At 58.0% G+C, this 12,810-nt stretch overlaps 1 protein-coding gene across 2 annotated transcripts in view; it reads left to right on the forward strand.

Annotated features, from left to right (window-relative positions):
- Positions 1-261: 261 nt before the first annotated feature.
- CACNA1I (calcium voltage-gated channel subunit alpha1 I) overlaps positions 262-12,810 on the forward strand; it is a 116,233-nt gene continuing 103,684 nt past the window's right edge. Inside the window, exons 1-2 of one of the 2 annotated variants that reach the window (XM_078076647.1) lie at positions 262-379; positions 11,695-11,947. In XM_078076647.1, the coding sequence (XP_077932773.1) occupies positions 11,716-11,947 (232 nt within the window). In that variant the 5' untranslated portion in view covers positions 262-379; positions 11,695-11,715. Of the gene's footprint in view, positions 380-794; positions 919-11,694; positions 11,948-12,810 lie in introns of those variants that run through there. The other variant, XM_078076648.1, reaches the window with a different exon arrangement.

Genomic DNA, 12,810 nt, shown 5'->3' on the forward strand with positions numbered 1-12,810 from the left:
CCGCTCGGTCCCCGCAGCGCCCCCGGCCCCGGCCCCGGCCCCGGAGCGCCGCGCTCCCGCCCGCCGCCCGCCGCGCGCTCCAACTCCGGCGCCGTCCGCCGCTCGTCCGCGCCGCCGGCTTCTCGCGGCCGCCCCAGCCTCGCCGACCCTCCCGCCGCCCGCCGTCTCCTCCCGCCATGGCCCGGGCCCCGGGGCCCGCCGCCCACCGCCCGCCGCCCTGCGCGCCCCAGGGGCTCAGCTGATCCTGAATTGGCGGGGGGCGGGGGGGGACGGCTGGCGGGGCCGGGGGTCCCCCTCGATTTCCGGCTTCGGGGGCACGCGGCGTTCCCGCATCTCTGACCCGGACGACCCCCTGCAGCCCGGCCAAGTCCATGCCAAGGTAGGTGGGGGTTGGGGGGAAGGAAGGGAGGGCTCCGCTCCGAGGCCAATTTCTTAGCGCGTCGGGTGCTTTCTTTACCGAGGCGTTTATTCGTTTATTTCTGGGGACCGGTTCCCCCCCCCCGACACACGCGTGCCCATCAGGTCGGCCCCCAACCCGTGCTTTCGGGCAGGTGCCTTGGGAGGAAGGACGGGAAACTTTGACCGGTCCCTTCTCCAAGGCCACGAAAGTTCTCTCGGTGCCAATGCTGAAGCCGGCTGAGCCAGCGCTGCAGAAATTTATTCAACAAGTCAGGCTGCCGGCCGGGGGGGGGGGGGGGGTGCAGTCTGTGTCTGTCTGTCCCGCTGCCCCTCGGTTGCTGCGGCTTTGCGGCCAGCTGGACCAGGGCTGGTGTCGGTGTCCAGAGGGCTGAGCTGGGAGAATTGGCAGAGACGGAGAGCAGCAGTGGGGGGATCGAATGGGGGAATCCCAGGCAGCAGCGTTAACTTTCCTGGAGGCAGAGGTGGTAGTGGGCCCCCTCCTGGGCCAGCACCCCTGGGGTACGCAAGGCTTCGCTTCGTGAAGCCAGGCCAGGGGCTGGAGCTGGGACTCTAGGGGGTAAAAGGAATCCTCAGCAGGTTGGGGCTGGTTATATAATGAGTGTTTATGATGATTGGGTTTTAATTGTCTGCTGGGTGGTGTGTGTAGGGGGGGACGTGGGGGGATAAGAGGCCTTGGCAGGGGGTGGGAAGGCCTCTTGGGGGGGAATGATGCCTGGGGGAGGGGGCTTTTGAATGGGCCCAGCCTGAGGCATCAGTCAGCCCCTCTGCTTGTGCCTTTCTCCTCCTTTCCGGGTCCTGGGGGCTCTGAGCCGGGGATGAGACTGGTGTGTGGGGAGACTCCTGAGCTATGTTCTGGCTGTGCGAGTCTGTGTTCTGGGTCCAGGTGTGTGTGTGTGTGTGTGTGTGTGTGTGTGTGTGAGAGAGAGAGAGAGAGAGAGAGAGAGAAAGAGAAAGCTTGCTTGCGTCTGTGCCCGTGTGGTGTGATGGGGTCTGACACGCCATGTGAGGAATGCCCTAGGGCTGGAGTGCTCAGGCTGGCCGAGCAGGAGGCCAGTCCGTCCTTCTGTCTCTCACCGCCCTGAGGATTCACGCAGCAGATGCTGGCAGCACCCAGGACCTGGGATGCTGTGCCCATAGGGATGTGGGTCCCTGGGCTGGGCCCGTGGGAAAGGGTCTGGCTGAGGAGTTCAGGCCTGCTTCCCGAGGCTGCGAACCTCAGGCCCTGCCCACACTGTCGGGTCACCTCTTGGATCGATATTTCCCCTCGGCCCCCAGGACTGGCTTTGGAAACTCTTGTCCACCCTTCCGGATAAACTTTTTGTTCAGACTCCAGGACCCGGGCTGGGCCGGGGACAGGGTGGGGAGTCTAGCTATCTCCTTGTCCCCTTCCCGCCTCCACCATCAAGGCTGAACCAGAGGGAGGGCATGCCGGTGGGTGACAGGGTAGGGCGACACAGAGTGGGGACCAATTCTGAGGCTGCAGTCGGGGGAGGAAGAGGAAGAGGGAGGAGCACATCCTGGGGGGTGGTGCTGAGCCAGTCTGGCACCAAATTCACTAGCCCCAGGCGCACACACCCGGGAGGGCCTGGGCACCACACCGAGTCCCTGCACTCTCTTGCTGGCTGCTCAGAGCAGCCCAGGCCTGCCCCGGGGCACCCTGAGGGGCAGCTCTGGGGAGAGGCTACGGGCTTGGCAGAAGGCCCCTCCTGGTTCCTCCCCCCACCCCCATTCCAGGTGCTTCTGAGAGGGCATCTTCTAGGCCCACCAGAGGGCACCAAGCAGCAGTTCCTGAGTCCCTGGGCCCTGACTCCCCTTGACCTTGGGTGGGGAGGTGGGTGCAGAGGTGGCTGTGAGAACTAGAACGAGAACGGCTGCTCTCTCTCACCCTCTGTCACCGGCTCCAGACAGACTCCTCCGGAGAGCCCACAGCCAAGCTGGGAGCAGTTTTAGGGACTGGGGTGATTGCAGCACCTCCGTGTCCTGGGCCCGGATCCACACTGAGCTCAGAGCGTCACCACCTGTGACTCTCCCAGTCCCCTTCATCATGCCCCCTCCACTGCCGGCTCAACCACCCACACCCCGCACCCCAAGTGGGACTCCCCTGGGCCTCAGCCCTCCCAGGAAAGTCTGTTTCTAGACACCACTCGGTTCTCCCCCACCCTGGAAGAGCTCCCGCCCCCAGGCAGCTTCTGAGTGCTTTCCAAGGTAACAAAGCCGGCTCTTGTGGGGCTCCTGGATTCCCGGCTGTCTTCCCCTCCGCCCCGCTTCTTCTCTGAGTTGCCCAGCCCCCAGCTCAGGGTGCTCAAACACTCCGTCTGGAAAGATGGGATGCCAGGCTGGGGGTGGTCCAGGGAGCCCCCACCAGGCTGCAGGGAGAGCAGGGTCCTCCTTCCCTCCTCTCCATCCCTTTTCCTCCTCCCAGCTTTCTTCCTCGTCCTTCCTTCCCCACTGCTCCATTCTGACCCCTTCCCTCCCTCCAGTTCTTTTCTGCAGAACGCTTTCTTCAAACACGTCCCCAGCACCTGCTCTTGCCTTGTGACCTCAGCCCTCGTGCCCACAGTGCAGGGAGCTATGGGGGTGCATGCCGTGTGTCTGAGCTCTGCGATCCACGCTCTGTGGTCCTCTGGGACTGTGTGTGTGGGGGTCTGTGGGTCTGCAGGCCCATGGGTCTGAGGATCTATAGATCTGCGGGCATATGTGTCTGTGGATCTGTGGATGTGTGGATTTTGGGATCCATGGGTCTGCAGGTCCTTGGGCCTGTGGATCCTGATATCCAGGAAGATGTGGGCTGAGTCTCTCCCCCTCATGGCTGCCAGCCTAGGGAAGGAAGAAAACACATCTGATTTCCTTGTCTCTCTCTTAGATTTATTAAGCACCTACTATGTGCCAAGCCCTGTTCCGGTTACTGGGGGGACACAGCAGTGAACAAAAGGGAGCAGACCAATTCTGCCCTATTGGAGCTTCTGTGCCCTGAGAGGGAGCCTGGGCTCCCCTCTGCCGGCTGCTGTGTGGGCAGATGGCTACAGGGCCTGGTTTTCTCTTGTGCCCTTGCCGGGGAGAACGAGGGCTCTGCTTGGTATGTAGGTGGTGCAGACTGGGGAGGGCTTGAAATCCCCAGGTGTTTGGATGTCCTTGAACAAGTGTGAGGGGCTTGGGGGGGCTCGTTGAGCAGGAGAGGATAAGAGGGAAGTGGTTTCTCCAGGATGGAGGCCATGGTCTTCCGGGGCTGGAAGTCAGCACAGACCTGGCCCTGCCTCACAGACCTTCTCCCTTCAGCTCAGAAGCCCTGCCTCTACCAATTCCCCGTCTTCCTGGACTCTGGCCACGGTGGTCTCACTGATGATGCATTTTGAGAAGAATGTCAGGCTTTTCTCTCTCCTCATCACTGACTCTGGCCCTGATGAGCTGTGAGGGCCCCGGGCAGGTTTCTGTTGGTCCAGGGACTTAGGCCTTCTCCCTGGACCACTCAGCTCTTGTTCCGGGGTGGGGTGGGGGGGGAATATGAGAACATTCAGGATCATGGGCATGGCCCAGAGAGGGAGGGCACTTAGCATCACGGGGGGATCAGCTTCTTGCACAAGTGGGACGATACCTTTCACCTTAAAGGATTTTTGTGAGGCTTAGACGTGTCTCTGCAGTGTCTAGTGGGGGGCCTGGTGCAGCGAATTGAAGCTGTTTTTCTTTCATGAAGGTACTTTCCAGTTCTTTTCCCCGTTTGCTATCCCTTTAGTGAGGTAGCGAAGGAGTCCTGTTCTGCATTTTATACAAGAGGCCATGAAGCTTGGTGAGACGCATATGCCCGCAGATCTGCAAGGGCCAGAGTCAGTGATGAGGAGCGAGAAAAGCTTGGTGAGGCTTGGTGCGGTGAGTGTGGCGCTGGGACCCGAACCTGGGCCCCGAGACTCCTGACCCAGTGCTCTTCCTCCTAGAACAACCTCCCTCCCTCCAGGGACCACATTCACTCTCATTTTTTCGCTGAAGCAAGACCCAAGGCCCTCATTACCGCAGAATGAGTAAAAAATGATCAGCAGAGTCACCTGCTGGGAAATGTTCAAACACACTGATGGAGATTCAGATACAGTGTCGCTGGCTGGCACTAGGCATAAGGCTGAGAGCTGGCAGACAGTGACAATGTGTAATGACAGGCGTGTGGACAGGTACCGGGGGCTGGGGGTGGGCGTGCTGCAGCGTCCTGTCCACCGCCTCGTCGGGATGACTCTTTAACTGGTAACATGGATTAAGGCCTTCCAGAGCCAGCTCGTAGCTCTTTCACTAAGTAGCCCTTGACCCTGGGAAAATCCCTTAGGCTCTCTGTGCCTCAGTTTCCTTACCTGTAAAGTGGAGAGAGTCAAAACACCTACTTCGCTGGATTGTAATGAGGGGCCTGGCCCACAGTAAGTGCTCAACTAATAATGTTGGCTATGACTCTTGGTAGCCATCATGGGAAGGGGTTCCGATCCACTTCATTGAACACTGCAAAGCTGGGAGGGCTGGCTGTTGATTTTGGTGACAGGACCGAGATGACTGAGGTGTGTGCAGGCTCGGCTGGGCAGACCACAGCAAGTTTTGCATCAGGTCATGCATTTGGGGCCATCCTTGAGCCATTGATCTTTAGGCTAGAGGAGACTTTCCTCGCCTGCAGTTTCTCTGAAGAGGATCTGAGGGCACCAGTGGACCACATGCACCCTAGATGCTGCAGTCTGATTGGGTTGCCACCCAGGCTCTGGGGCTCCCAGGCTGCGTCAAGAGACGGCGCCGCTGCAGAATTAGACAGGTGACCTCTCTGCTCTACTCTGCATTATTCAGTGCCAGTCTGGTCCTGCCCTTGCAGGGGAATGTAGGCAAACTTGAGTCTGACTGGGGACGGGTCCCAAGGAGTAGATGATCTGGAAATGTCACCCAAGGAGGGAGCTGGTGACAAGAGACCCGGGGCAGATGAAGCTCCGGGGTGGGCGGGCTGTTGTCAGGCATCTGCAGGGCTGTCATGCGGAAGAGGGAGCAGACAGAGTTCCAGAGCCTCTGGGATGCTGGCTGGAGGATTCCGGGAGGCACGTTTCCTGCAGCCTCGCAGAGACTTTTCTACAGGCCGACGGATGCAGGCCATGCATTGGCGTTGTGTGTGTGTGTGAGTGTGTGTCTGTGTAGATACGATGAGTGTGTGAGGTGCGTGTTTGGGTCTGTGCGAGCAAACGCTGTGTGTGTGTGTGTGTGTGTGTCTGAGTGTGAGCGTACATGCCCGGTTGTGTACATCTGTGAGTGTGTGAGTGTGTTTGTGTGGGTGGATGGGGGTGTGTGAGCGTGAGTATGCGTGTGAGTGTGTGATCTTTGTGCTGATGAGCACGTGGTGACCAACCACGCCCCTTTGGGGATCCCATTCTTTTCAGAGACTCCCTGTGTGGGGATCTGGGGCCCATTCGAGTCGAAAACCAGGCCGGTGTCTCTGGTCTCTGAAGTTGCGGGGTTCTGGGATTCCGCGGCCGACGGCACCCAGTGTCTGGTGGTGCGGCCGGGTGCTCGTGGGTGTCACCCCACTCCATCCTCCCGGCAGTCCGGCGCAGTGTTGTCCTCACCATGGACCACCGCCGGGCTGAGTGGGGTGCCAGGGCAGAGTGGTGTCAGAGCTGGGCTCTAGCCTGTGCTCTAAATGCCACGCTACAGAGTCCGAGGTTATTGTAGCTAATATGTTGGGCCTCTAAGGTTCTGGGTGATTCTAAGATACTCTGATTCTGAGATTCCTAGATTCTACTATTTCCAGAATGAATTTGTTGCTTATTCTCCTAGTTGCGACGTTAGCTGACGTGTGATTGTTGATAAAGGAATAAACAAGTTGTCTGCTGATGTGTGCTGGTGAATACACAAACACACACGTATGCATATGTGCGTGTGTGCGCGCACACACACACGCACACACTCTCACACAGGGCCTGGGGTGACCAGGAGAGGCCTCAGGTCTTTCTCCACCAGGGCTCTGAGCTCTGCAGACACAAGGCCTCTCCACACCATACTCCAAGGGCTCTGGAAGATTCTGGGAGGCAGATTTCCCCACAGACTTGGAGGGTCTTTGTCCCCACTGGGGGTCTTGGCTGCGCCAGCAGCTCTATCGGCACTGTCTGGGGACTGAGCTTGGGAGGGAAGGCCTGGTTCCAGGGCACCTTTCCCTGTCCCAGGGTGGTGTCTGTGAAGGTTCGGTGCTTAGCTTGGGAGTGGCAGGCCTGAACTGGGACCTTGAATCTGCCCTATACAAGCTGAGTGACGTTGGGCACCACTGGACTTCTCTGGGCCCGTTTCTTTCTCCATAAAGTGGAAATAAGGATGGTTTGTACCTTAGGGGGTTGTGGTAGAAATTTACATAAATGATGCATAGACAGCCCTTTGCTCATTGCCTGGCCCAGAGTCAGACTTAGAGGCTCTGTGATGCTGTGATGGTGGTGGTGGTGATGGTGGTGATGATGGTGATTATGTTAGTGGTGAGTGGTGATGGTGGTGATGGTGGTGATGATGATGATGTTGGTGGTGGTGGTGATGGTGGTGATGATGATGATGTTGGTGGTGATGGTGGTGATGGTGGTGATGATGATGATGGTGGTGGTGGTGATGTTGGTGGTGATGATGGTGATGATGATGTTGGTGGTGATGGTGGTGATGATGGTGATGATGACGATGTTGGTGGTGATGGTAGTGGTGATGGTGGTGATGATGATGATGGTGATGGTGGTGATGGTGGTGTGATGGTGGTGATGATGGTGAAGATGATGATGTTGGTGGTGATGGTGGTGATGGTGATGTGATGGTGGTGATGATGGTGAAGATGATATTGTTTGTGGTGATGGTGATGGTGGTGATGATGGTGAAGATGATGATGGTGGTGGTGGTGGTGATGGTAGTGATGATGATGATGTTGGTGGTGATGGTGGTGATGGTGATGTGATGGTGGTGATGATGGTGAAGATGATATTGTTTGTGGTGATGGTGATGGTGGTGATGATGGTGAAGATGATGATGGTGGTGGTGGTGGTGATGGTAGTGATGATGATGATGTTGGTGGTGATGGTGGTGATGGTGGTGTGATGGTGGTGATGATGGTGAAGATGATGATGTTGGTGGTGGTGGTGATGGTGGTGATGATGGTGAAGATGATGATGTTGGTGGTGGTGGTGATGATGATGATGTTGGTGGTGATGGTGGTGATGGTGGTGTGATGGTGGTGATGATGGTGAAGATGATGATGTTGGTGGTGGTGGTGATGGTGGTGATGATGGTGAAGATGATGATGTTGGTGGTGGTGGTGATGATGATGATGTTGGTGGTGATGGTGGTGATGGTGGTGTGATGGTGGTGATGATGGTGAAGATGATGATGTTGGTGGTGGTGGTGATGGTGGTGATGATGGTGAAGATGATGATGTTGGTGGTGGTGGTGGTGATGGTGATGTGATGGTGGTGATGATGGTGAAGATGATGTTTGTGGTGATGGTGATGGTGGTGATGATGGTGAAGATGATGATGTTGGTGGTGGTGGTGATGGTAGTGTTGATGGTAGTGATGATGATGGTGGTGGTGGTGATGATGATGAAGATGATGATGTTGGTGGTGATGGTGGTGATGGTGGTGTGATGGTGGTGATGATGGTGAAGATGATGTCGTTTGTGGTGATGGTGATGGTGGTGATGATGGTGAAGATGATGATGGTGGTGGTGGTGATGGTAGTGGTGATGATGGTGATGATAATAATGATGGTGGTAGTGGTGATGGTGGTGATGATGATGATGTTGTTGATGATGGTGGTGATGGTGGTGTGATGGTGGTGATGATGCTGGTGATGGTGGTGGTGGTAGTTATGGCAGAGAGAGGGCTGGTGTGGCTGCCCCTGGAGATGGCATTGCTGGCCTCAGGCATGCTTAGACATCTACCTTCATGGGTCTCAGAGAGCCTTCCCATCCACATTGTGTGAGGCCAGCTGACGCAGGCAGGAGGAGGGCTGAGCTTTATGGAGAAAAAGGCCGAGGCTCCAAGAGGTTGGTGGAGTCAGGAGTGGGTGTGTGTGTTCCAGACCCAGTGAGGTTTTGCTCTTGCCCCTGCACTTGCTCACGGAGGCCAGTCCAGTCACCACACCACTGCCTGGTGGCCCCACCCTGGGAGTACTTAGAGGGAGGAGGCTCCAGGATGCAGAGGCAGCTCAAACTCTGGGGCCAGAGGGACCTGAGTTTCAATCCATCAGTGCTGTCACCTGAAGCCAGTCCTCTCGTGTCTGTGAGGCTCCATTTGCAGAGAGGTTGGAGCCCAGGGGGCCCAGGTGCCAACTCATCAAGGGCTTCCAGCCCTAGGCAGCAGGGCAGCTGGGGACAGGAGCAGGGCTTCAGGCACAGGGCAGAGAAATTTGGGACTATAGGGAGCAGGTGAGAGGGTGGTGCCCTGAGTAGGCACTGGGGAGCAGGTGAGAGGGTGGAGGCTGGGTGGGCATGGGGAGTGGGTTGGGGGTGGTGGCCTTGGCAGTAGTGGTCTCTAGGAGTCCCACAGTGAGGCAGGAGAGGTGTGAGGACAAAGGACTACAACAGTGTGACAGCCTTAAACAGGGCCAAATGAGGCAAAAAACAAGTTAGGACAGAGTCGGCGGAGCTGAGAGCGAGGAGAGGGGTGGTCATGTGTGGTTCTAGAGGCCACGGCAACTGTTTGCACCCATGCGGTTGCAGGAAGGGTTTTGGTGGTCCTGGGTGGGGTGGCATTGGGGCCAATGCAGAGCCAGGCTTTTCTGCCTATAAAACATGTCTCAAATCCACCCCATTCTTCCCACCTCCCGTAGTATCCCAGGCCAGGCCAACCCATCCTTCCCACCTCCTTTTGGCCCTCCCTGCCCCACCCCTGCCTGTCCACTCACTCTCCCTTCAGCCCTCAGAGGGCTGGCTTAAAAACACAGACCAGAGCACACCACTCCCTGCAGAAAACCCTCCTGTGGCTTCTTGTTGCACTTGAAATAAAACGCAAGCTCCTTCCGTGGGTCACAGCGGGGCCTGCCCAACACTCCATTTCACCCCCTTCCTGCCCTCAGCTCGGCACACTGGCCTCATTTCTCTTCCTTAAATGCACCCAGCTCATTCCAGCCTCCCAGACTCTGCACATGCTGTTCCTTCTACCTGGAGTGCTCATCCTACAGATCACGCATGGCTGGTGCCTTCTGCTTCCTATTTTTATCTTCGGCGTCTCTCTCCTTCGACAAAGTGCCTTCCCGCCTTGCTCCCTTGTTTGTTTACTTCCCAGCCTTTTTATTAATTTATTCAACGACTATTTGTCGAGCACCTAGTATGTTGCTGGCACCGTCATGGCCCTGGGGGGGGAGTGCAGCAGTGAGCGGAGCAGACCGCAGTCCCTGCTCTCCTACCACCTTCTTTCAGGTTGGGCAGATAGGTGCTAAGTCATGAAGATATAAATACATAAATTACATGGTATGTTCGGTGGTGATAAGCGCTCTGGAACCCAGAGGAGAGAAATTCATTGACTCGTGTGTCTCTCTCCCTTGCTGGAGCATCAGCCGAATGAGAGTTGGTGCCAAGTCCGCCTCATCCACTGGCGTAGCTGCAGCGCTGGCCCAGTGCCTGCACGTAGTAGGTGCTCAGGAAATGTTTCCTGGACGGATGAATGCATCGTCAGGCCTGGGGGAACAGGGCGTGCGAGCTGGAGGAGTGGGTGTTCCGGGGAGAGGGAAGGGTGTGAGCAGAGGTCTGGAGGAGGCAGCCGGTGCTCTAGGACCGGAGGAGGTCCAGCGTGGCAGAAGCAAGGGGCCGGCGGAGGGACGGTGGGCTCAGAGGCTGGCGCTGCGGTGGGCAGGCCCAGAGCCACCCCAGGGAGGATGTTTTTCAGCCCAGGGGTTGACACGTGGCAGGCCGAGTCGCCTGAAAGCTTATGTAAGGCCCATGGCTGTTTTTCTAGAACCAAAAGCAAAGCCTGGAGCTTGGGAGAAAACTCTGCCTCCCCGACCAGCCGGGTAAAGTGGCAGGAGGTGCCAACTCCCGCCTGTTGCCCCCGGGAGCCGGAGAAATGTCCAAACGCATCAGCTCTGGGCAGCTCAGCAGTGCGCTGAGCCCCGGGACTCAGGTTCCATCTCCAACTCCCATTGCCCAGCCCGGCCCTGTGAGGGTCCTAGGGCCCGGGAGACCCCTGGGCGTGACGATTCAGGGACGGGTGGCCTCTCGGATGGGGTGGGGAGGGGACAGGCCCTGACGAGTGGCTGTCCTTCCTCCTTCACCATTGGCCGGCTGTGTAGAGGGGGCCACGCAAGGCCATGGTCAGTCATCCCTGAACTAGAGGGCCAGTGCTGGGACTCTGGCATCTGAGCGTGCCCTAGTCTCGGTGCACCACTTCCTCCTCTGGGTCTGTTTCTCCAGCTGCATGGGAGCGTTCCTGGGGTTGTTGGAAGCATCAGTCGAGACCGGGATGTGAAAGTCCCCCTGAGCTGTAGTCAGGAGCAGCTATGAAAATGTGGGGGCCCCCGATCACAAATTATGAAGAATTTCAAGTTGGTGACGGCCGAGCATTAAACCCAGAGCAGGGCCCTTCTGCGCGTGGAGCCCTGGGTGGCCGCGCTGATCACACTCCCAGGAAGCCAGCCCTGGTGGCGCTTTCCCTCTGCTGTTACCGGGCTGTGTGTCTCTCCTGTCCCTTCTCTGGGCCTCAGTTTCTCCAACTGTAAAGCAAAGAGTTTGGTGTGTAAGGTGCCTGAGCTCTCACCTTTGTGAGGTGGTAGGGGGGATCCCTGGGCTATCCGTCGTAGGTCTCAGCTCAGGGGTCACTGCCTCGGGGAAGCCTGCCCTGATTCCCTCCTGGCTTGCCCGGCTCCCTTGGTGTGCGACTCCACGGCCCTCCAACCTCTCCTTTGTTAACGCCTGTCAAGCTGGTGACTTTACAGTAACTTCCCTTTTTTTTTTCTTGCAAATTTTCTTGTCTTCGATGGTGTAGTAGATATGCAACTGTAGTCTCATAAAAACATAACAAAACCCAAATGATATCATAACTACGTTCTAGGTGGGTTTTATTCTTCTCACTCTTCATCTCCCCAAACTGAGGCTGCGCAGGGTTGACCAGACTTGCCCCAGGACCCCTCCCTGGAAGTGGATTCCGACTCGGGTGCATTGGGGCCCTCAGCTCTCTCCTAATCTTCGTGGCAGAGTGCGGGCGAGGGGCCTATGGGCTGTCTGGGCTGTGTCCCCTTGTGGGGGAAGGCGGGTTGGGAGGGTGGGTGCCAGGCAGCCCCTGCCACGTGCTGCCCTTCCTCCTCCCCCAGGGCTCCTTGCTCAGCGCAGACATGGCTGAGAGCTCCCCGCCGCCCTCCTCCCCTGCCGCTGCCCCAGCAGCTGAGCCCGGAGTCACGGAGCAGCCGGGGCCCCAGAGCCCCCCTCCCTCCCCTCCAGGCCTGGAGGAGCCCCTGGATGGAGCTGATCCTGAAGTCCCTCACCCGGACCTGGCCCCTGTTGCCTTCTTCTGTCTGCGACAGACCACCAGCCCCCGGAACTGGTGCATCAAGATGGTGTGTAACCCATATCCTTTGTGTAGGGGGGCCAAGCTGTTCCCTGATGGAGCCCTGCCTGCCCTCTGGTTCGGAGGCCACGGCGGTGGTGGTGGTTGGCGAGCTCAGATGGGGGGCCTGGGGGAACATCGGGGCATGGAGGGCCGACTGATGAGGACCTGGCGTCCTGCTGACCTGAACGTTCTGGAAGTTGTTGACGACTGCGGGGGTTGGTCTGGTGCCCGGCTGGCTCAGAAAGTCCTCAGGTGTGAGCCCCAGGCCTGCGCTGGGACTGGGGATGCCGAGTTAGGTCAGAACCTGACCCGTGGCTCAGCTCCCAGGGACTGAGCCGTTTGCCTGACGGTGGCCACAAGGGTGATGAGAGCCTGATGGGGACCCTGTGAGCGTGGACCCCGAGGCAGCAGTAAGCAGCCTCCTCACAGATCTCCCTGCCTCCACTTGCTGCCCCGTGTTGGCTGGCCCCTGCCTCGGACCCTTCGCAAAGTCCTAACCCAGCCCACCGGGCCACCTTACTTCTTACCAGCTGCTTCCTCTGTGTTCTTTCATGCCTCAGGCCCTTCTCACAGGCTCTTCCTTTTGAAATGCTTTTCCTTGCTGTCTTCACCTGGCAGAATCCTTCACTGCATCCTTCAAATCACAGCGTGTCACCTCCTCAGGGCAGCCTGCCGTGATTCCCCCTCGGCCTCTCTGTTTGTTGTCACTCCCTAGCTGTGGCATTCTGAATGTACCATTTGCCTCCTCTAGGGTCCTGTCAGGTGAGCGGGGGACATGGACCGAGCCTGTCTGGTTTGCTGCTGGACCCCAGCGCCCAGCACGGTGCCTGGCACCCAGCGCATGCTCCTTCAGTGTTCACTGGGCACATATTGGCGGTGT

The sequence above is a fragment of the Halichoerus grypus genome, chromosome 6 (assembly GCF_964656455.1).
Source record: "Halichoerus grypus chromosome 6, mHalGry1.hap1.1, whole genome shotgun sequence".
Taxonomy (NCBI): Eukaryota; Metazoa; Chordata; class Mammalia; order Carnivora; family Phocidae; genus Halichoerus; species Halichoerus grypus.